This window comes from Mobula birostris, chromosome 11, assembly GCF_030028105.1.
Source record: "Mobula birostris isolate sMobBir1 chromosome 11, sMobBir1.hap1, whole genome shotgun sequence".
NCBI classification, from domain to species: Eukaryota; Metazoa; Chordata; class Chondrichthyes; order Myliobatiformes; family Myliobatidae; genus Mobula; species Mobula birostris.
Window position 1 is genome coordinate 82140474 of NC_092380.1, and position 24282 is coordinate 82164755.

Consider the following 24282-nt stretch of genomic DNA (forward strand, 5'->3'; position numbering starts at 1 on the left):
TGCCTGCAGAAGGCAGAGGGTCGTGGTGGAGGGAGTACATTCAGATTGGAGGGTTGTGACTAGTGGTGTCCCACAATGATCGGTTCTGGGACCTCTACTTTTCGTTATTTTTATTAACGACCTGGATGTTGGGGTAGAAGGGTGTGTTGGCAAGTCTGCAGATGACACGAAGGTTGGTGGTGGTGCGGATAGTGTAGAGGATTGTCGAAGATTGCAGAGAGACATTGATAGGATGCACAAGTGGGCTGAGAAGTGGCAGATGGAGTTCAACCCGGAGAAGTGTGAGGTGGTACACTTTGGAAGGACAAACTCCAAGGCAGAGTACACAGTAAATGGCAGGATACTTGGTAGTGTGGAGGAGCAGAGGGATCTGAGGGTACATGTCCACAGATCCCTGAAAGTTGCCTCACAGGTAGATAGGATAGTTAAGAAAGCTTATGGGGTGTTAGCTTTCATAAGTCGAGGGATAGAGTTTAAGAGTCGCGAGGTAATGATGCAGCTCTATAAAACTCTGGAGTACTGTGTCCATTTCTGGTCGCCTCACTATAGGAAGGATGTGGAAACATTGGAAAGGGTACAGAGGAGATTTACCAGGATGCTGCCTGGTTTAGAGAGTATGCATTATGATCAGAGATTAAGGGAGCTAGGGCTTTACTCTTTGGAGAGAAGGAGGATGAGAGGAGACATGATAGAGTTATACAAGATAATAAGAAGAATAGATAGAGTGGATAGCCAGTGCTTCTTCCCCAGGGCACCACTGCTGAATACAAGAGGACATGGCTTTAAGTTAAGGGGTGGGAAGTTCAAGGGGGATATTAGAGGAAAGTTTTTTACTCAGTGGTTGGTGCGTGGAATGCACTGCCTGAGTCAGTGGTGGAGGCAGATACACTAGTGAAGTTTAAGAGACTACTAGACAGGTATATGGAGGAATTTAAGGTGGGGGCTTATATGGGAGGCAGGGTTTAAGGGTCGGCACAACATTGTGGGCTGAAGGGCCTGTACTGTTCTATAAAATTGCACAGTCAGTGAGTGCATTGGCATTGCGAATTACTTAAGGTTTTGAAATTAATTGGGGGCATGCTGTCAGTTATCTGTATTCGGGGATCGGAATCTGCACAAATACAAGATGTCGTCTCTTTTTTGTGATAGCACTTAAGTGCTTGTCCCAGGGCAGATCCTCTGATGTGTTGGCGCAAAGGATTTAAAGATACTGATCCTCTCCACCTCCGTTCTCCTATTGAGGACAGGCTCATGGGCCTTCAGGTTCTTCCTCGTTTTGTTGATAATCGGCTCTTTAGTTTTAGTAACATTGAGTGGGATGTGGTTGTTGTGGCAACAGTCAGGCAGATTTTCATTGTCGCTCCTATGTATCAATTTGTCACCACCTTTGGTGTGACCGAAGACAGTAGTATTGGAGTGATGTACAGCATTGAAGCTTTATACTTATCGCTGTGCAGCTAAATATAATGAGTAGAGCAGGGGAGAGGGAGGGCTAATGGCATGGCCCTATGGTGCACCCATGCTGATGTTGAATATAGAGATGTTGTTGCCAATCTGTACTAACTGGCACATACTAATGACTGATAAAGGATAAAATGAAGTCCAGCAGGATATCAAATGAAACGCAAGTTAAAACAAAAATAAATGGGATCAAAAATCTTGATGTGTACTTTTCTACTTTTAATTGGAAGTTTGTAGTTTGGTCCTTAATGTCTTTTGTTGTGGCTTTGTTTTGTAGCGGTTTGTTTAATGCTTCAAAGCATGATGCAAAGATTGATTTTAAATCCTTAATTCAGTTTTGCCATTTGTATAATAACGAGTCTGTGGTCTCAAAGGTGTGCTATTTCTTAAATCTCACTAACCCATGTTGGAATTATGGGTATCAACTTTGAACAAATTGAACTTTGAATGTCATAGAGATTCTGGAATAGTTTCAAAACACGTTTCACCAGTCTGCATAAATCATTATCACAGAAAGATTAGGACTTGCGACTATAGAACAGTCACATAATAGTTGATTACTTATTTGGGTAAGTTTAGTTAATGGAGCCACCTTTGTGATTCAGAATCATAGTGCTACACAATGCAGAAACAGGCCCTTTGGCTCATCTGGTCCATGCCGACCAAGATGGCCCATCCAAGTGAGTCCCATTTGCTAATGTTTGACCAAAAAACATTTACATTTTTCTAATTCATGTACATGTTCACCTGTCTTAAGCTGTGTCTCATTTACTAGAAGAATTTAGGGCATATACCATTCCATATTCTTGAGAGTCAAGGAGTTAATTGTAGTGTCCAAGGCATTGGTCATTTTCACTTCATTTGTGGGAATTCGTCAAGTGCAAATTTGCATTTCATGTACTTCATTAGTACTTTAAGTATAATGTGCTTTGGAAGTTCTGGCATGGACATGTACTACATAAATGTATGTCTTTCTAGAAAATGTTAAAGCATCAGCAAATTCCTTGAACTTTCAATGTATTGAGCTGTCCTGAACTGAATCTTTTCACATGCTTTCATTAATTTGCTTCCATCAGGTTTTCTGGATTTGTTTAGGAAAAAATGAATGATTAACTATAGATAATCACCTAGTATGATGTTGATTATATACATCTTGTATTCTTTGGAAGTCGAATCTGTTCAAGTAATTTGTTTACTGTCTTTGTAATACCCTTGATATTTTAATCCCAGAATTTAGGCTACTGTTCTTTGTTTCGCACAGATGTTCCCAAGTTACAGTAGAGTATGTCCTTAAATTATTTTGTTTTCTACTCTTTTTAAAAAGGTGTTTAATATGAATGCACCAGTGCCTCCTGCTAGTGACCCTGACACACTCAAACAGCAGAGTCCCTATCAGGCCAGCTACAGTCAAGGTTTCAGTAGCCAGCCTCAGCATCAGGTGGAGCAGTCTGAATTGCAGCAGGAAACACTTGCAACTGGTAGGATGATCTTTCATAAAGCTGAAATGTGTACTTGTTATTTTTCTGTTTCAAATGTCCTAAAATAATTGTCTAGAGATAGATTTGTGGCTTTAATTTTAGAGTTCTGTCAAAAACGCAAGTTGAGATTATTTTTGGTTTGGGGATAAAATTGTGGACATTTGGGTATATTAAATGTAAATCCAAATGCCACCAGTTCTAGACTTTGTTTCCCATTCTGGTATTTTCAGGGCGTCCTATTTTTAGTACTACTTTAGTTTACTAGATGACACATGTTTTTGAGGTCTGGCCTGAAGCTAGGAAAAATATCATGGGACCTTGCCATGCTTTTATATGCTTAAAAAAAAATCAACTAAGTATTCACTTTCATCTTTTATAATTTGCTGAATTAGTATTTTGATTTGCAAATGCATTGTTGCTGTTTCTGGCTATTCCCTATGGAAACTACAGCAGTGTCCAAATTATGACATCTTGGAAAGAGCAGCTTTTTTTTTTGTTGTCATAGATTTAAACTTTGACACTAAATGCTAGTGCTAGAAATTGAATGAATCAGGGTTATTTTTGTCTAGCCTCACCTTTAAGTTCATGAACACTGCACTTGTTGGAAGTTCTGATGTTGCATACATTCGTGCTCAAATCTGTCGTGTTTTTTGATGAAGGTTGCATGCTATTTTTTATTTATTTGACTTTGTTGTAGAGAGGAAACTGATATAATAACCCTTGAAGGTAATGTGCAACCACCTTGAATGACTATAGTTGACGTGATATATAAAATACTGTTAGGTAGGATACTCTAGTATTTGTACAATTTTAGTGAATAATTGTCAATATTAGGAATGGATAGGAAATAGAGCTTTCTCTTGTCTTAGTCATGTCCATTAAAATGAACAAAAGATATATTTCCAAGTCAGGGAAATGTATAGCTTAGAGTTAAAGTAACAGATGATGCTATCAATGCTGTTGCTCATTTTGTTCTTCATGAGGTAAAGATCATGTGTTGGGCAGTGTTGGAGTTAGTAAATTTTGCAGTCTCTTTTAGAAATAGCACACATTGCAGCTAGGGTATACCAGCAACAGGCAGGGTGAATATTTGAAGTCCCATTTTGTGATGGTTTATTGGAACTAAGATCATCCAAGCAAGTGGAGAATACTCCATCATATTCCTCATTTTGATATCCAACAGCTGGAGCCATCTCTGTGGAATGCATAACTATTTTGGAGAAGAAATTCCCCCTTCATTCCAATTGATTTCTATCTTGTTACAATGAACCACTTCAAATGGTTCCTTGATATCAATGGATATTACTCTTTTGTGTATTTCAGTTTCAGACTGTAGTGAGAGTCAAAGAAAGAGCAAGTGCTGAAAATCTGAAATTAAAACAGCAAATCTCAGAAATTTTAAGCAGATCAGCCAACATTTGTTTTAGGAGAAACTGAATTAACATTTTAAATTGAGAATGCCAGCAGAACCGGGAAAAAGAAAACTTTAGTTATAGGTTGCTAGTGGATAGGGTAGAATGATAAAGGGAACATCTCTGATAGAATGAGGCCAGGTTTATCCAGGAGATTCTATAGATGTTGTCACAGTATAAGGATGTAGGAGATGCAAGAGGTGTTGGAAAGAGAAGAATGAGGATTAATTTACAGCAACATCAGTAAGTTCTAATGGTAGCCAAGCAACTATGACCAGAGCCTCAAAAAGATCAAGTCCCTTGTTTTTGAATTTTTGAGGCATAGGGGCAAGGAACGGGTACAGTAGGTTTATTTGTGAGATATGGTCGGGGAAGATCACTAGTATATTTGAGGGAAATGTCAGGTTCATTGGTGGCTTACTGAATGTTACTGCTGCTCATCCACTATGAAACTTGGTCAATGAGTTTTAAACATCCAGTGAAAATGAGAAATATGACTTCATTAAAATATTTCAGGGATTGACATGTTTGCAGTTATCTCTAACGTTCCTAAACAGATCTTGATCAACCTTCGTTAATACTTCGAATGGATAAGTTTAAGATGGCTTTTTCAAATTTGAAATATTCTGAAATCTCAACCAAACCAGAAAATGCTGACACAATCGGGGAAGTTATAAAGAAACCTCTGAAAATTTCAGCATTTTAATTTTTAAAACACTTATCTTGAGCAAAGTCAACTATTCTGATAATGTTTTTTGAGATTTGCTTTTTTTGCATGCCATCTAGACAGATCATGTAATCCATAATTATATCACAGTAAAAAGAAAACAATGTAGAAAATAGTATTTACAGAGAAAGTGCAGTGCAGGTAGAGCTTGCCCTTGCCTGAACCACCCCTCAGCCAACCAGCCACTTACTCATTGTGCTTTCCCCTGAATGCACATGGTGCAGGCAAGCATCCCTTTGTTTTGGTTGTTGACAATGTACAAAATCACGCCAACCTCTGGGGTCATAAATATTAGTACTTTAAAGTTGCATTTTATGATATTTTGACTGTTTTTGTCTTAAACAGTTGTACTCAAATTTCAGTATATCCAACTGGTGAGTTTCAAGCTGTTAATGTTTGCTATAATTTGGCCTGTTTATCAATAGTCTTTTTACCCATCCTGCTGTATGTTAAAGATTGCTTTTCTTTTTGTTAACTGTCCGTGGGTATATGCTCCTGGGGAGTTAAGGTATTATGGCTATCCATGTACTGGAAATACAAGTGGCTGAACAATGTTTGTGTCAGAGGTAGGTTGCAGTCAGGTTCCAAACTGGCATGAAGCATTACATGGAGCATCTGATGAATTCTAAACTACCAATTTCACAAAAGTGATGTGTGACCTTATCTAGCATTATGGTTCTGTAAATCAGTTTTGTGCTAAGGTAAAAATAACATTGCAATAAAATGTTTTTCAAATGAAACCAATAATTATGGTATCCCATATTAACACGAAGTTAAGTAGTTTGATAGAAATCAAGAAAGAAAACAAATTTGGTCACGCATCATCTGTAAAGGAAAATTGGAGTTACATTTTTGGGTTTCTGAACTTCATTAAATCCACTCAACTTGTCAACAGTTAACATTGATGATGGTTGCAAGATACTTGTGTTCCGAAAAGTATCATTAATGAATGTTACAATGCCTTATCACAGCTAGATGTATAATTTAACCAGACTGAAGAAGTTGAATGAAACTTGGGGAGTTGGAGTTTTGCAGCAAGATTTTAAATCCACACTCTTGTCAGGGGAAGTAGATGTCATCAGTTTTTTTGTATTAATGTTATAATAGCTGTTGGCATTTATAAAATAACTGGAATGCAGCAAAAGTAGGTTTTTGTCATCTATATCTTCTCTCAATTTTTGAATTTTCAATTTGTCTACCATTGGTGGATTTTTCAGTGGTAGGAGTAATGGGTTTCTACAGGCTTTGCTTGAGAGATTTCTTTCTTGGAGCTGAACAAACTTTAGTCCAGTTGCAATAAAGTAAATAGCTTTTGTTTGGGATTTTCTACTAAATGAATTAATTAAAAGATGCCAACTAAAAATGTAAAACATTTTCATTGTGAACAGCTTTTCATTTATATGCAGGGTAAATGAAATCAGTCAGGATTGCACCATTGTTCATTTGATTTGTTTTAAGATAATGTGGTTATGATTTGACCTAAACTGATTAGATGCTTTATTTTTCATTTTGCATAGTGGTTAGTCCTTACCATGCAACTCAAGATCAAACACACCCTGCTGGAGCACCACATCAACAGCTGTCCCAACAGCCTCAACAGAATTCAAGCTTTACACGCACAGGGCAGGCCTTCTACAACAGCAGAGGTGTGTCACGTGGTGGGCCACGCAATGCACGCGGTGGGATGAATGGCTATCGCGGACCTGCTAATGGGTTTAGAGGTAGGATTTAACTTGTGGTCTTATAGGCATATTGCGTCTAACTTGTAAAGACTAGAACAATTATGTGTAAGTATACTACAATTTTTAAATCTACTGTTCTTAGAACATCTATTTTAATCTTTTGTGCCCTTCAAGTTGCAGTTGTTACTGATTGAAGGGTGCAAATGACAGGTTGTCCCCTTGACTAGTGAAATCTAAGAACTGGCTAAAAAAGCAGTGAGGAATGTGGAAGTTTTTTAAATCAGGTGCATGGAAAAGAAAGAGTGCAAGCAAGAGAGGGAAAGGTGGTCAGAAAAGTAAATTTTTTTTGTAATTCTCAAAACTTGCCAGGAATGAGACCACATACTGGGCCAGGGATTTATTGTCAATAAACAACATTTAAATAACATCTGTCTCACCTATTTGACAGCAACTTCCAGTACATTGAAAGATTACAGATAACTCATGAATCACAAATTTAACTTTGATGTTAAACAGTATGTGAGCAAAACATACAGATACTGGAACCTGGTGCAAATTCTTGACACGTGGAGCTGCGATATCTTGGACTTGGTCACTTTTTTGAGACCTTGTTTTAAATTTACGTTAGTAGGGTTAGTAACACAGTAAATTAATATATAAAGAAGTGGGCTAAAGAAGCACTAACAGTGTTTCTGGGAAACACTGTTCCTGGGAGAGGAAGGATCTTCACCTAGAAGACAGTGAAATTGTGTGGTGAATGGAATCATTGGAACATAGAAAATCTATAACACAATACAGCGCCTTTGGCCCACAAAGCTGTGTCGAGCATGTCCTTACTTTAGAACTACCTAGGCTTACTCATTGCCCTCTGTTTTTGTAAGCTCCATGTATCCATCTAGGAGTCTCTTAAAATACCCCATTATTTCTGCCTTATCTGCTGGCAGCCCATTCCATGCACTCATCACTCTCTGTGTATTTTAAAAAAAGAAGCTTGCCCATGACATCTCCTCTGTACCTACTTCCGAGCACCTTAAAACTATGCCCTCTCGTGCTAGCCATTTCAGCACTGGGAAAAAGCCTCCGATTATCCACCTCTATCAGGTGTACAAGATCAGAGGACTGATCAACCTTCGGGCCAGGACAGAGGACCCTGAACTACTGTCAGCGATTTATGCCCCAGTAGGGTGATGGGTTTATGAAGAAATGAGTTTAAAAGATCCCGAGGTAGTCATATAGAGCAGAAATGCGATCTTTAGCTCATTGTGTTCATGTCAACCATTGAGTTCCCATCTATACTAATCCCATTTTCTAGTATTTGATCAATAGCTTTTTGTGTCTTAACGGTGAACATCTGGGTTATTTTGGCAAAATGTGGCTCACTAATGTAAATTAAATTTTTATATTTACCTAGTCTGAGCAATCTGATTTGAGTTCTGTGGGAGAGTGTTTGCTTCTGAAATAGAACAACCCATTGATTTGCTTGGCCACATGCTGAGACTTTCACCACTTGCACTCTGGTAGTTCAGTAAGAAATGACCCACAAGCATTATCTCCAGACAGTTTAATGATTGAGATTGTATCATTAAATTGCCTAGAGGTGATACTTGTGTTATGCATTGAGTGATCTTGCCAACAACTTCCATGTTTTGAGAGAAAATTTAGTATAAATGATGGCATTGAGTTCACTAATCTGTTGTAGTTGGCTAAATGGAAGGGATTGAAGTGAAGCAGGAAGAGTAGAAATTGTATGACACATCTTGTGAAGATTTGGATTCTCTCATGTATGTAGAATGTCCACCTGGACAAGTGTCACCAAGATATTTCACTTAAATGTAACTTGATCTTTGAGTGGCGCCTTCTAGTGCCCATAGGTAAAAAGTTAATGAGAGTTGGAAGTATTTCCTGAAGGCTTCTGTCCAATAGACTTCAAGTGTTTAAAGTCTTTTTTTTACCATCTGCATTTGTGCTAATTTTGAAACTATACAATGTGCGTTGGAAAAGCTTAGATAGTATTTGGTCTTTGACCAAATATTTTTGTTTCAGGTGGATATGAAAGCTATCGCCCTCCATTTTCAAACACTCCAAGTAGTAATTACGGACAGTCTCCGTTTACTGCCCCTCGTGACTACTCCAATTCTGGATACCAACGTGTAAGTACTCTTCGGATGTCAATTGGCTGTCAACAGTCCAGAACTTGGATGTTTTGTTTGGGGAACATCAGAAATGTACAGTGTAGCTTTCTGTGTTCTCTAGTTTACAGAGTGTTACAATATTAAATGGTACATAGTTAACTTGTGTGCTCATTTGAGCATGATTTCAGACATGTTAAAGTTTCAAAATATGTTGTTTTCACAAAACTAAGGCATTAGTGTAAGTTTGAAAATGTGTTGACTTCAGGTACACTAGTTAGAAAATAATTGAAAAAGTAAATAAATGAATGAATTAAGAATTTTGAACTGGAATATTTTGCAGGGGTCATTTCCAGATCTAGGTGTTAAATAGCAAAATTGTTAGGCTGACAAACTAGAAATATCTTGAATTATAACAACATATAACATTTTAAGATGTATTTCAGCCACCAATGGCAGCGCTAACCACTTTTATTTGTAATTCATTGGACCTGATACCTGAAGCCTTTTACTTGTTGCTATTTGATTATATTTGTCATGGATTCACTTCTGAAGATATCAGTAAGAGTTCTAATTCTTTTTATTTCTTTATTCTATCTAAATTGTAATCGGTAATGTATAACCAAATTTGAGTATTTTCAATAAGATATCTTAGTAGAGAACCAGATCCATTAGGTAAATAAGAACTCCTTTAAACATAATTAGATGTTGGAAAAGATGTGTATTATCTTTGGTCACTTAATAAGCTATATAGTGGCATGCACCTCTGGTCAAAATTTCTGTTACTGTGAATAGCTAAGCAAGTAAAGGATGACCTGATTTCCAAAAGGCATAAGGTTAAAGATGACACATTTCTTCAATATTTTAAGCAAGATTACTTTTTTATTACCATCTTTTACAGTTCCAAAATAACAAAAAAGGAAAAGGGCCTGAAGCAAAAGTTTGGGCACCCTGCATGGTCAGTACTTAGTAACACACCCTTAGGCAAGTATCACAGCTTGTGAACGCTTTCTGTAGCCAGATAAGAGTCTTTCAATTCTTTGGGGGATTTTTGCCCATTCTTCCTTGCAAAAGGCTTCTAGTTCTGTGAGATTCTTGGGCCGCACTGCTCTTTTGAGGTCTATCCACAGATTTTCGATGACGTTTAGATCAGGGGACTGTGAGGACCATGGCAAAACCTTCAGTTTACGCCTCTTGAGGTAGTCCATTGTGGATTTTGAGGTGTGTTTAGGACCATTATCCTGTTGTAGAAGCCATCCTCTTTTCACCTTCAGCTTTTTTACAGACTGTGTGATGTTTGCTTCCAGAATTTGCTGGTAGTTAATTGAATTCATTCTTCTCTCTACCAGTGAAATGTTCCCCGTGCCACTGGCTGCAGCACAAACCCAAAGCATGACCGATCCACCCCTGTGCTTAACAGTTGGAGTGGTGTTCTTTTCATAAAATTCTGCACCCTTTTTTCTCCAAACATACCTTTGCTCATTATGGCCCAAAAGTTATATTTTAACCTCATCAATCCACAGGACTTGTTTCCAAAATACATCAGGCTTGTTTGGATCTTCCTTTGCAAACTTCTGACGCTGAATTTTGTGGTGAAGCAGGAAAGGTTTTCTTCTGATGACTCTTCCATGAAGGTCATATTTGTGCAGGTGTTGCTACACAGTAGAACAGTGCACCACCACTCCAGAGTCTGCTAAATCTTCCTGAAGGTCTTATGCAGTCAAACGGGGGTTTTGATTTGCCTTTCTAGCAATCCTACGAGCAGATCTCTGGGAAAGTTTTCTAGGTCTTCCAGATCTCAACTTGACCTCCACCATTCCTTTTAACTGCCATTTCTTAATTACATTACGAACTGAGGAAACGGCTACCTGAAAATGCTTTGGTATCTTCTTATAGCCTTCTCCTGCTTTGTGAGCATCATTTATTTTAATTTTCAGAGTGCTAGGCAGCTGCTTAGAGGAGTCCATGGCTGTTGATTGTTGGGACAAGGTTTGAGGAGTTAGAGTATTTATAAAGCTTTGAAATTTGCATCACCTGGCCTTTCCTAACAATGACTGTGAACAAGCCATAGCCCTAACAAGCTAATTAAGGTCTGAGACCTCAGGAAAAGTTATCTTGAGAGCTCAAATCTCTTGGGGTACCCAAACTTTTGCATGGTGCTCCTTTCCTTTTTTTTTCACTCTAAAATTGTACAAAACAAAAATAATACACTAATCTTGCTTAAAATGTTGAAAAGAATGTTTCATCTTTAACCTTATGACTTTTGGAGATCAGTTCATCTTTTACTCACTTAACTATTTCACAGTAACAGAAATTTTGACCGGGGTGCCGAAACTTTTGTATGCCACTGTAAACTACATTCTGGATCCCAATTACCTGTTCTTTGATCTCATTCATTGTGAATGCTAATTAAGCCAAGAAAATTTTTTGAGCACAAAATAATTGTGTAATTGAAGGATTGGCTTATAGTTTCTGCATGGATTTTTTGCTCCTTTCTGTGCTTTGTTAGGATGAAAAGAGTTTGATGAAATAGATTTATTTTCAAAAGAATATCAAAATTAGTGATCTTAATTGAAACAACAAACTAATTTTTAGAGTAACGTAAGTGAAATTCTTCCTGTGTTTAGTAACCTTGAAATTGGAGTACCTATTGGAATTCACTACATCCTTCCAGAAATACTACATATTCAAAGATTTGAGAACCATGTTCTAAATTACTTACAGAAATTTAAAGCAACTTAAAAACAGTGCATTAATCTTACTCCATGTTGCTCCTTGGAATAATAGCTTGCTGTGAAGACATGAGTAGTCTAACAGAAGTAAGCATTAGGACAGATTGAATTGTATTTGTATAAATTATAGCTCTTAGGTTGATCTGGCCATTGAATAGATTCATTTTGTTCAAATTTCCTCAGTTGTAAATCTCCTAGATTTCACTGGGGACTTGAAAGATTTGTTTTCAGTCCTAAAAGTACAGGACCAATAGTTTTCAATAGTATGCGTTAAGATATTAATTTTGCTTTGCTCTGAGACACCATAATTCACATGTCTTATAATTTTCTTTCTGATCAGGAAACAAACTTATCAAATCTTTGTTGTTTTGTAGGATGGATATCAGCAAAACTTCAAGCGTGGCTCTGGACCTGGTGGACCTCGGGGCACTCCTCGAGGTAATGCTCAAGTGATGCGCTCCTAATGAAGGACTGGAGAAAGTGAAATATTGGCAGTGCTTAATTTTGTCTTTCACAGCCCCAGTGCTGCTCCATTCTAGAGGGAGTTGTCGAATTACAAATTTATTCTTAAAAGTAGGCCACACAAACTTGATTCAGATATCCCATTCAGAACATTTTTGTTGAAGCTTTGGAGCTTTAATCTTTGTTTTCACTTTGTCAGCTTCGAACAAAAATAACCCTGCTTTATAAATAACCACGTTCAATTGAGCAGAAACTGTTTCTGGTAGTTTGCATCTACATAGAACGCGAAAGAGCGAGAGTGACGTCTGTGATAAAAGAGCAAATGGTATGTCAGTTTTGTTCCTGAACACTTGAAAATTCCTTAATTTATTTTTTTGTAAAAAAAAAAAAAAAAAATTTCTTACTACCATCTTTATGCTGCCACCATTTGTCCCTTTCTGGGAGTATTTTGATAACGTTCATTTGCGGATGTTTGATTCACTGGTTTTTAAACTGAGGCTGTATTTCTTTTTCTTCTCTGCCTTTTAGAGCTCCTGAGAAGTGTGAGTTTGTAAATTGATGTTGCTGCATCAGAGAAAGTTTCAATAAAGATGTGTTGCACACTTGCAGCTTGTTGCTGATTTCTTTTTGTCAGTTTGTTCCTGTGGAGTCTGCCTTTCCTCTGTCTGTTTCCATTTGCTCACACTGGCTTTTGGGGAAATTAGCTGCATTTCAAGCAGTAAGGCTCATTTTATTAATGCAGATTTTTAAACTTGCAGTATGAATGCAAGAGATCATTTGAGCTTATTAACACTGCATGGTAATTTTTTTTTACTGGTGAAGGGGGCTGTTGATCTGTTGTGAATTGAAGCTTCTGTGGAATTAAGTTTTTGTCTTTTTCACTAATTACAGAATATTAACATATTTTACTGAATTTTTTGGGCCAAATGTTTTTTGTTCAAAGCTTTGAGTATAAAAATGTGCTGCAAATTTACACGTGGGCTCACAAAATTGTGGTTCAGTAAGCATATGGCTATAATGTTTGAAAATAAGATATCTATAAGGAGGTGTTTGTAGTTATTGCTCTTTCTGTTCAATGATACTAACTCTTGTCATCTGATTTCCATGTTGAATTTTCTTTAGTTTTGTTTCTTTCAACAAACCTTAAGAATATTTGACTTAGTTTGATTCAGACATGGAATCCCTTTTAATTTAATTTCAGTTTTTTTTCCTGAATCATTGTAACAATCAACAAGAAAATATTTCTCCTTCTTCCAGTTCTCTCGTCCCTGTCTCATTCCCCAAATACAATTGCTGGTATAAAATGACTGTCTCTCTCTTTTGGAAACTACAGTACCTGTTCACAAAAGCACCATGATTCTAAATTGAGGCTTTATTCATTATGATGCAATTATCATCATCTTTGGAGAATGATCAGTTTTAAAACTATTTTAATCCAGTCGTTATTGCATGTTGCAACATTTTAATTTGAACTTCCACACTTGTAATAGGACTTATATCAACATTGTGCATGAAGGCCAGAGTTTAATCTTGATTTTAAAATCACTTATAATTATGTTGATCAGTTTTTAAGTGTGATGCATATTGGTGCTTTATGAAGTTAAGATAGCAAACAGCTGCATAAAAATAATTGTTTTTAGACTTTGACATTCATTAGGTTCTTATCAGTGTAGGCTTTTTAAATATTTGAATGCAGACTAGGAATCAAATTCATGAGCCATATTTTTTGATTTATGAATTACATCTGTTAGAAATGCAGCTAATTTTCTTATGATACTGCATTTTGCTTTATGTGCTAGCATTTTGGCATTTTGACTTCTGCTTATTCTGTCCTGATGGCTTTATCTGGAAATAATGGTGTAAATTGATGGCAGTTGTTTATATACATATCATTGTTCTGGCTCATGCTCTCTGTATACTCCTTTGCTCAAATGTTATCTTAAAATGTTTAATATTTGCTGGGTTGTTGGAGTGTATATTTATAGAAATGGGTATAAACCTATCTTAGTTGCTAAGTAGGTATAGAATTGCTGCAAATAAGATTTATTGCTAGCTGAATGAGAAATTGGACAAATCTAATTAAATGGATCAGTTCTTGAAGTTTCATAAGTTTTTTAAAAATAACATTTCAGGGGTCCAAATTCATACTAAACTGAAATGACTGCCTGCCCTCCTCAGCTTGTTTGGGGTTTAACTGTAAAGTTCAGTAGAACCATCTTTTCTTGTGCCTTTGTACATATGTGTGTGTGTATTCTACGGAGTAAACCTTAGCTTCTTCAGTCTAACCTTGCTGTTGGAATCCTACATCCCTGTATGTTCAAGTAACTGTGCACCTCTCTAGAATGTTACTAATTCAGAAATTTCAAAATGTAGTACTCCAATGTATATATTTGTTTTTATTATGAAGAAAGACTAGTAACTTTTGCACCCCACCCTTGAGTACTTCCAGCCATATTAAATATTTGCTCTGTTTTAATAATATAAGCCGTGCCTCTGAGTCCTTATTCATAGAGCCATGAAACAAGAGGTCACATGAATCACTAAAACCATTCCAGCTACCTATGGTGGAATCTAGTCATTCCCTCTTTTCTGCTGCTCCTCAATTGACTGTCATAATTTTCCCTTGAATCCCCTGTGAAGACCTTGATTTGCTGCATAAAACAAAGTTGTTCTTTGCATAGCCCCTATATCTATGCATCTTTTTAAAAAATGATTTCCTCTCTATTTTTTGAGCAGCCTACTGAAGGGTGCAGGCTCTCTCTTCATCCTCTGAAAACCTGTCTTGATCTTGCATATTTCTTTTAAATCTCCTCTCAACGTTCTCAGTTCTGAAAAGTACAACCGTAGCTGCTTCAGTTTAACCCTGGTTTTGAAATTCTTCCTTGATTTTTGATATCCCTTGCACTGTTCTAATAAATTTGCACATCCTTTATGGTATTCCTGTCTTTTGAAATGTGTCATGATCAGATTTAGATGCAACAATTATATTGTGACCTAATCAGTATTATGAAGACTCAACGCCTTGCTTTTGTATTCCAAGCCTTCATTTGTAAAGAAAAGGTACCCTTGTGCTTTTATTAACCATGGTCCCAAAGTGTCCTGACAGTTTTAAAGGTATATACACAGTTCCCCTGTTGCTGCCATGTACTTATTGAAGTTTGAATGACTCAGTTACATATATTTGTGTATATTATTTGCATTCAAAGGATTGCTCTCAGAACAACATTGAACAAATTTTGTAATTCATGAAGGTTTTTTTTGCATGAATGTGATGTGCCTGTGGATTGAAAGTAAAGGTAATGAGCAGTAGACCATTCTGCCCATTGAACCTGCTTTGCCATTTCGGTACAATCATGGCTGATTACTACCTATTTTTTAGCAAAACTGCAGGTTCACCCCACAGTGAATTTCTTGTCCTGCAATCTGAGACTGTATCTTAGAATTTATAAAACGAAAACCAACTTGCTGGAAAAACTCAACAAGGCAGGCAACATCTGTGATTAAGGATTATGAGCAGCACAGTTGTGTAGCGCTTAGCGCAGTGCTTTACCGTGCTAGCGGTCAGTGATTGTGGTTCAATTCCTGCCTTTGTAAGGAGTTTGTACATTCTTGTCATGGTCATGTAGATTTCCTCAGAATGCTCAGGTTTTCTCCCATATTCCAAAGACGTGCAGGTTAGAATTAGTAAGTGTGGGCGTGCTAAGTTGGCAGCAGAAGTATGGCGATACTTGCGGGCTGACTCCAGCACATCCTTGGACTGTTGGCCATTGACACAAGCACCACGTTTCACTGCTTTGATGTTTCAACATACATTTGACAAAGCTAATCTTTAAGTAGTTCTGAATTATGAAGAAATTTAATATGCTGAAGCTGCTTTTATACTGCCTAAAGTGTGGCGTATGTATTCATTTTTTAGAGCTTTCATCATATTGTGAACTCCTCATCTTATTAATACAGTTAATATGTAGTATTGCTTTCAGTGTGAAACATGAGCTAATGTTGCACTGTAGCGGTGTAACAAACTAGCATTAACATACTACTGAAAAGCACTGCAAAGACCAGTTTCATTGTTCATTTGAATCAAAGATTTAGATGTTTTGAAATTTTGAACTGGAAACTAGTGATTTTTCCCGTCATTCAGTCACTTAGAAATTAGTTGTGACACCAACTTTTGAGTTTGGCCATTAGTATATATATTTGTGGACTTCCTAGAACGTAAATGAAGTAATTTCATTTCTCGTATGTTTGCTCATATAGTTTAGATGATAGGCCTGTGTTTGTCATTTTTTTTTGCATATTCTGAAATGTGTCATTGATTATTGATACACCAGGTAGCTATTTCAGCATCAATTCAGATCATAAGTTTGTCTAATATTTATATTAGTACAGGTGTTCAAACCTTTAATGTTTAGTGCTAGGAAGCTCAGGTACCAGGGCATTTTGAACTTGGGATAGAACAATATTTAAATGTCTGATTTGTTATTGCCATACACAACAAGTGATCAGTTCTGTGTTAATGCATTGGGCCTGTTTCATTATTTTGGGTGTTGCCTGTTGACGGTGCAGAATAGATGGTAATAGAAGATTTGAAGTCATTAGGTATCATTCGGATCTGCCAGTGGTGCAATAGTGGACCATATCTACCATGATTAAGTTGGAACCTGATCTTTGTCTAGCATTTGTATTATACCAGTTGAAGATTGGTGGCTAGGAGATACGGTTGTGTATCATCTTGTGGTAAGTGATGCTTTACTCGTGGTATACTATTCCTCAGTTTTGGTAAAACTCGAAAGCTCATGGGCCATTGTAATATGACATGACAATTTTAGTCAGTCAAGTGATAAAACAGAATCTTTGGTCTACCCTGACCAAACTGTCCTCCTTAGTTTGGTTTCATTTTAGGAGTGATTCAGATGAGTATTACTGAGTATTCAAGGAATGTGGCTCAAATTGACAATCTTTCGACGGTTTGGTTTTAATTGTTTCTGTGATATCACAATTGATGCATTTAATAGCAAATTGAAGATCTTTATGTAGTTGCTGGCTGCCCTGGCAACAGTGTAGCTTGTGTATAAATGTATATAAAGGTTTTGAAGTTAATATTCTCAAACTAAAAAGTTGCTTGATAACCTAAGTGTTCAGTCAAGAAAATATTTTCCCATGACTTTATAGAAGTATTCTCATTGACCTGTTAATTTGGCAGTTTATAGCAGAATTTTATTTGCATTGATTATCCTTTGTGTATAACATGCACTCAGGTGAACTTTAAATTGGGTTCTCTTTTGAAAACCATTACATAAATATTTTAGATTACAATCTTTAATGCCTGACTTGTAATTTTTCCTTGGCAATTGTGTTAGGTCATCATTAAAGGAAAAAAATGAAAATAGTCTGAACGATTAAGATGACTTGCAGTAACAGCACCAATATCTCCATCCCCAGTTAAGGTTGTTACAGCCAGGGGTTGGGTAACGGGGATAAGCTCCCACTACCTATTCAATGCTGCCAATGACATACTCCTCAAATAGCCTCTGACAGCCCCGTCCAGCTCCTGGCCTTGTGGCTTAGCTACTAAGCCCGACAGAATCATTACTACTGATAAGAGAAGGGGCAAGGACGAGTTACTGGTGCTTTAAAATTAGCCGCTTCACGCAGATGTGCTTGTCAGCTGTGATTGCAGCTCATCTAGGAGAAGGAAAACTCCGATTTTAAACCTCCGCTGCCTTGCGGCTGTACCTCATGAAGAGGGCTTTGAGATGTCCTGGATGGCAGATAAGCCAGAAATGATGCCATCAAAAGTGTCCTTCGTTAAATAAGGAGCAGCTATATTTGCTTTGTTATGCATCATTCTTCTTTAATAAACTGAGGTTTTCTACTTCAGTTTCCAAAGCAAAGCGATACCAGTGGCATTTAGGAAAACTTAATGTTCATTCTGGTCACATCAGACTGCACTACCCTTCTCTCAAAGGGTGCCCCAACGGGTTACCCTGTTGTCTAGTCAGTCCTCTATTTTCCCCATGTTTTTCTGAACTATACTTTGCTGCTTCTCCCAGATGAAAGTGTTAAGTTCATTTTTAACAATTCAGCTGTTCTTTACCTTAAATTTCAATTTAAATGTTCATTAATGATTGAGATTTAACAAATGTGTAATTGCTAGTTAGCTATTTGCCCACATTAAAATGCATATCTTTTCAATTGGACAGGATTCTTATGATCAGGAAGAGTCAAATAGAAATCATTCCCATAAAGAAGTTTGTTTCAAAGTGTTAACAACCAATGCCACCAGTCTATTTAATTTTGAATCAGAGAAAATCTGTAGGTGCCGGAAATCCAAGCAACGGATAAAATTTTGGAGGAACTCAGCAGACCTGCTGTGCTCCTTCAGCATTTTGTATTTGATTATAGTTGGATGCTGATGATAACTCGGGATAGATCTGTTCTAGATCTAAGCAGTCTGTAAGTACTACCATTTTATGAATTTGATGCTATACACAGCTAGTATGTTGATGATTATTCTTAATGAGAAATGCAAGGTTGGTGATCCATGGGTGTTGACCATGCGCTAGACCTGTGCTTGGATTAAATACAGTGAGTGTTGTCCAGATAATGTTGCCACTCAGTATGTTACAGGCAACGAAGGGCTAAAATTTTAATTGTTTTTCCCCCCCCAAGACAAATAGGACGTTATTGTAAAGCCAAAGGAATTTTCTCCTTGTAGTCATCCAGACGGATAACTTTGACTGTTCTAAGTCCTTTACTTTATTGTTGGGTTTCTCTTTAAAAATCAAGGAATGCTTAAATGGATACAGACAGGAATTTCCCAAATTTGTCAATGAGGTTAAGTCAGGCATATGCTAAATAAACATTGGATTTAATAATGAAGTATGCATTAATTTTATTTATTTCAAAGTGTGAACAATGTGGTAGCAGCATTTTAAATTGGAATAGTAAGTAGGGTTACTCACTTCTTTACCCACTTAACTGCTTTAAATTAAATTATTTTTCAGTTAACACAATTTTTGAAAAGCATGTTTGCATATGCAGGATCGGTGAAGTGGTTTATCTGATGGGCTAGATTCACTGAGTAGTACAGGTCCAGATAATTAATGTGTTCCTGAATACTTAATTTAGGAGTTTGAGTAAATATGCAAATACATAAGGAATCTTTAGAAACATTAAAGGCACAACAGGTTATATTCTTTCTAATAATGACAGTAAAATGGTATTCTGATCTTGCATAATTCTGATTGAAAATTCTTATTCTTAGTAGATGTTTGACACTGATGTAATCTCAATCTAACCTACTCAGTCAAACATTAAATTGTCTCATAATAAGGACTTAAATTCATTGAATTCACTGAATTGTGGCATAATCATTTAAACACCTCTTCCAAAGGGATCTTTGTACATTATGTTTTGGTATGCAATTTACTTCTGTTTTTTCTTTAAATAAATGTATGAGAGCCTTCCTAGGGTTTATATTGTTGAACTTTTTGTGTTCATTATTCATGAGTCATTACTTGACAGTGAAGCATTTGCACCAAATCCCAATTCTCCATTCCTGGTGAGTGCTTACCTCCTGAGGGATTCTCACTGATAGTGATCAGGAGCAAAGTCTTGGCAGATTTGTCAGATTAAGATTTTGCTGAACTAATTGATGTGCTGGCACTGCATGACTGCATTTGACCAACACAAAATTTCCCTGATGTTATGACATTGAAAGACTGGGAGAACTATCACATTTCTGCACAAGGTATGTTTTAACAATGGATTTTCTCTAGGTCTGGGATTTTTTTTGATGAATGTTGAGTTTAGGATTTTTTAATGCACTCATCTGAATGAATATTTTTTGTATGAGCTGCATTATGGTAGTTTCAGCAGGGAATGCAAGAGAGATGTGGCTTGAGCAAGCCATGCAGCGCTATTTGGAAGGGATGCTAATTGGAGTTTCTTTAAATTGCTGTATCTGGAAAGGTAAATTCAGTTAAGAATCATTACATTGATGACTCATAGTTTTAATTGCAAACTAAATATTGTATTTCAAAGTCTGAAAGCTTAACATTTTTCAAGTATCATTTTTACAAAATGTAAGTTAATTAAGTACTCATAGGCCTAGCCAGAGTGTCTAATATCTCTCCTTTATTATCTATTTAATTTGATTTCAATGTTTTCATAATAATGTATAGCTCATCATAAATCTGTCTTCCACATTGTTCAAGCCCTATATTCATTATAGTGTAGTTACGAAGTACATTCTCCATGTTAATATGTACCATATGTTCCAAAAGTTCCCACACTTGCAGAAGCAGGAACCTTGCACAATCTTAGATTTGAATAGAGTGAAGGATTATATTTTGATAACTTTAGAGGGTATCAGTTTTTAGCAGTTTCAGATTCTTCTGCATTAATTCAGTTATTTATTTGTTTCACCTGAGGTTATTCAAAGAGGTATAGGGAATATTCCCTTTAATTTGACATATCAGCCAGAACACATTTTTTTCATACCGCAATAATCTTTTGTACTCTCATTTTTGATGTTAATTCTGTTCTTAGATAAAGCTAAACTTTTAACACTCGTGGAAAAATGGGATGAGTAAGAGATGCAGATCCTCTGGCGTTTTATGGAGATAGAAGAAAATTAGAATCTTCAATGAAGATATAAATTACAATTGCCTTCAAGTTGAACTATATATAATTCAATCCCCTGCACCCATTCAAACAGAGCCTGCTGATCTTGGCTCATACTTCAATATTTGGTGTCATTTTGCTTTTTAGCTTGTGGAGTTATGTCCCAGTGTATTTCAAAACTTAAAGAGCAGAATTGTGGATGGAGTCGAAGATAAATTTTCTTGTACAATGTAATTGTAGACACACTGCAATCAACTTTCTTGAGAGATATGAACCTCTCTCCTAATTGGGCGTGGATTGTATTTGAAAAAGACATGCCTATTATTGAATGTCATGGTGAAAAAGCTTCTATTTAGCTTTTATAATATGCTGCTCAACATTTTTTTTTGCTTCAGAAGGTAAATCTCAGCAGCAGTAGAATGATGCCAGTAGCAGGTTTGGAAATTTCATTACAAATGTTGTTACAAACATCAGATAATGTGAACAAAACCCAATTTATACTTAAGATTTCCTCTAATTTTGCAATGTATTCAATAATCTTATGTCGTACAAGTGATTTCACTTCTCCAGATTATCTTTGTGTTTATCTGACCTGTCGTAAATTTTTTTTTTCTGGAACAACCTGGAGCAACGAAGTTGGTGATTGTTACTCAAAAATCTAGAGTTCAAATATTTAAATACTGAGCTATTTGTATTTGGTGAATATGTATCCAGAGCATCTCGGTCATTGCATGGAATCACTTTTTCGATTTGTGCATTGTGAATCTGTGTTAAATGTACAGACCAATAGTGCACAATGTTAACCTGTCTTATTGTGATTGATTAAAGTTCTTGGCATATATCAATTTAGTCAGGTTTGTTATTCATTGGAAGTACTCATTGGGGAAAAAGTAGGATTGAAATTTAATCACTTAAAATTACAAATTTTAGTTTAATTAAAAAGCCTCCAAATTGATGATTAATTCATGAAATTTTAAATGGTTGGGAAATCTGTAAATTGCTCTGGTCTCAAGGATAGTCAAAGTGAATACTTATTCCTTAACTGTTTACATTTGGGATCTACTTTGGTGACATGATTATTTATCATTGCTGCCTGGAATAGTCTACTGCCTCATTGCCTCAACAGCCGAAGTTTTGTCTTTGCACCAGAGTACTATGCTGGCAACAAATTTGACAGATTGCTTTAAGCTACAAGTTTTCAGTTTTTTGTGTGCTGAAAAAAGACTGCATGGTGTTTGTTCAACTCTGGTCATTTTTCAGGGTAGTCTCCTGTGTTTGCTCTTAATGAGGGATTATAGATGAGAATGATGTCTCAAGTACACCCACCTTATTTGGTACTGTAGTCGTTTGCTCCACTTTATTTTTGCCCGTTGTTTTTGTAACTTTCATTTAGTTGTTTAACAGCATGCTCATTGCTTTTATGAAAATCTTTGATTATAAAGAGCAATCAATTATTCTGGAGATTCTTCCATTTTTAAATACTTGAATTATTCTCTACTTTTATACAGGGCAATCATTTTTTTAAAAATTCCCAAAACAAGCCCTGATAATAGCAAAAATGTGCTGATAGGATGTGAGGATATTTGCTGGGAACAGTTTACTGGGGTAGATAATTGTTGCAAAAAGGATGCCTTTATAAATGCAGGGTTGGTTGTGATTCTGCGATTGAAGGTGTGCTGCAGGTTGTAATTGTAATTGAAACAAAATGCTAGTAGTATATGGGAAAAATAGTTTTAAGCTAATGACCTTCAACCTTTTTATCAGAACGCTTGTTTCCTCTTTGCCTGACCTGAATAATTTGTCTTTTCTCTTTTCATTTCAAATTTCTTGCCATCTTTGTTTAGCACTGTTTTAACCACGGAAATTTATTGAAACCTTTTGGCTCTTTCATAAAGTTACAACATGTTAACTCATGCATTTGAGGGAATCACATAGCATATTTGCAGCATCATTGTATTTTTGCCAGTGCAAACCTTCTGTGTAGGTTTGAATACTGTATGCCATGTAGCATCAGCTGGATCTGATTCAGCTTTTTTTTTTATTAAATGAAATAAACACGCTAATGAATATCATAGAATATTTCATTTGCCAAAGCTTAGATTTTGTGATCCATCTGGTTTAATGTAAAGGTCTCAGATCAGTAGATTTAGTGAAATGTGACATACAATGATTGTTTCTTCCTGTGTGTATCATATTTAATTACTGCTTTGTTGCTGTTGGAAGGTTTTTACAAAGCAAATACTTGTGTTTGTAATAGGAGCCTTTGTTTTAAGGCAGCAAAATGTTGCAGTGTGCCTCACAAATGTTCATGGAATAGAAGTTGATTATATGCCTGAATGACAACATCTTAGAAAGAAAACTTCCAAAACAAACTTGTAAGAGACAGGAATGTGGTGTGTCATGTCAAACAGAACAGCTAGTACTGCATTAATTTTGAAGATGGGTTTTATGTTTAAAACATACATGGGTTGAAGGGTGTTGGATTGGAGTGCTACAAAGTGGGAGATAACATTTTTTTCCCAAACTTTCTTTTGCTGCTTTCATATTGGGTGAGTTGTATGCCACTCAAAAGTTTTGTTTTATTTATTTTACTGAGTAGTAAATGATATTTACTTTCTGTCTTACTTTGCAGGCCGGGGAGGACTGATGAGGCCCAGAGGTATGAATAAGAAGATTGTAACTGCGACCCAGATGACTGCTCAGGAAGTGATTTAAACTGGACCCTCCCTCCCCTGCCTGATGGAAGGGCTTCTTTGTGCAACTGTGAAATGTTCCAAACAGCAACTACAAATAACGATCACAGCGATTCCTGGATTATTGTACCCTCTAAAACCTGACTTGTTGAACCCAGCTAGACCCTGGCTGTGGAATCACATGCCTCCTTCGTGGCAGTGATTGCACAATGTGATTTAAAGAAAACAGAAACACCCAAAAATAAAGCACACTGATGTAATAGACAAAAAATAAAAGTTTATACAAAAATAGAGTCATGATTTTCAGTATTTTTCCTGTTTCACGTTAATTGTGTTTTGTAATGCTTCTAAGGTAGTGGTGCAAAATTATTTATCAGGTTTTCTAAACAGTCTTTTAGAGCTTCGAGCACTCCCTCAAATGAACAAAGCACTAGTGCAAAATTGAAAGAAACGTAATTCCCTGATCCGATGTAAAATAAAGTCCATAAGAATGCTCACAGATAATTTGCTTATCAATGTTCTACACTTTGGCAAAAAAGTTCTCAATAGAGTACTGTTGAATTACTGTCTTGATGTTCTCACTTGAACTTTTCTAGGTTAGGTGAAGAAGAAAAGGGGCCTTAGTTTCACAAATACTGAAGGCTAAATGGAATTCTGTGAACTTAGTTTGCTAAAGGTGGGGGATAATTTGGCATGATATTTTCTTCAGCATAATCAAAAGCAGAAATTCTTCTGCCAGTTTCCATGAATTGAGTGTAGATTGGTGAACTAAATAGAGTAGAAATTGAGTAAAAGATGTATTGGTTTGCCAGTGTTAAAAATCACAATTCATAGATACTTTGAACAAAGTTATGAGCTAATATTTTTTTTTAATATGC

General features: G+C 36.4%; 1 protein-coding gene across 3 annotated transcripts in view; it reads left to right on the forward strand.

The window, feature by feature from the left end:
- The window catches only part of caprin1b (cell cycle associated protein 1b), a 102459-nt gene extending 78762 nt beyond the window's left edge, over positions 1–23697 (forward strand). For 2 of the 3 annotated variants that reach the window (XM_072272654.1, XM_072272653.1), the window contains exons 14-18: positions 2786–2939; positions 6596–6799; positions 8804–8910; positions 11996–12059; positions 23344–23697. In XM_072272654.1, the coding sequence (XP_072128755.1) occupies positions 2786–2939; positions 6596–6799; positions 8804–8910; positions 11996–12059; positions 23344–23426 (612 nt within the window). In that variant the 3' untranslated portion in view covers positions 23427–23697. The remainder of the gene's footprint in view (positions 1–2785; positions 2940–6595; positions 6800–8803; positions 8911–11995; positions 12060–23343) is intronic. The other variant, XM_072272655.1, reaches the window with a different exon arrangement.
- Positions 23698–24282: the final 585 nt, after the last annotated feature.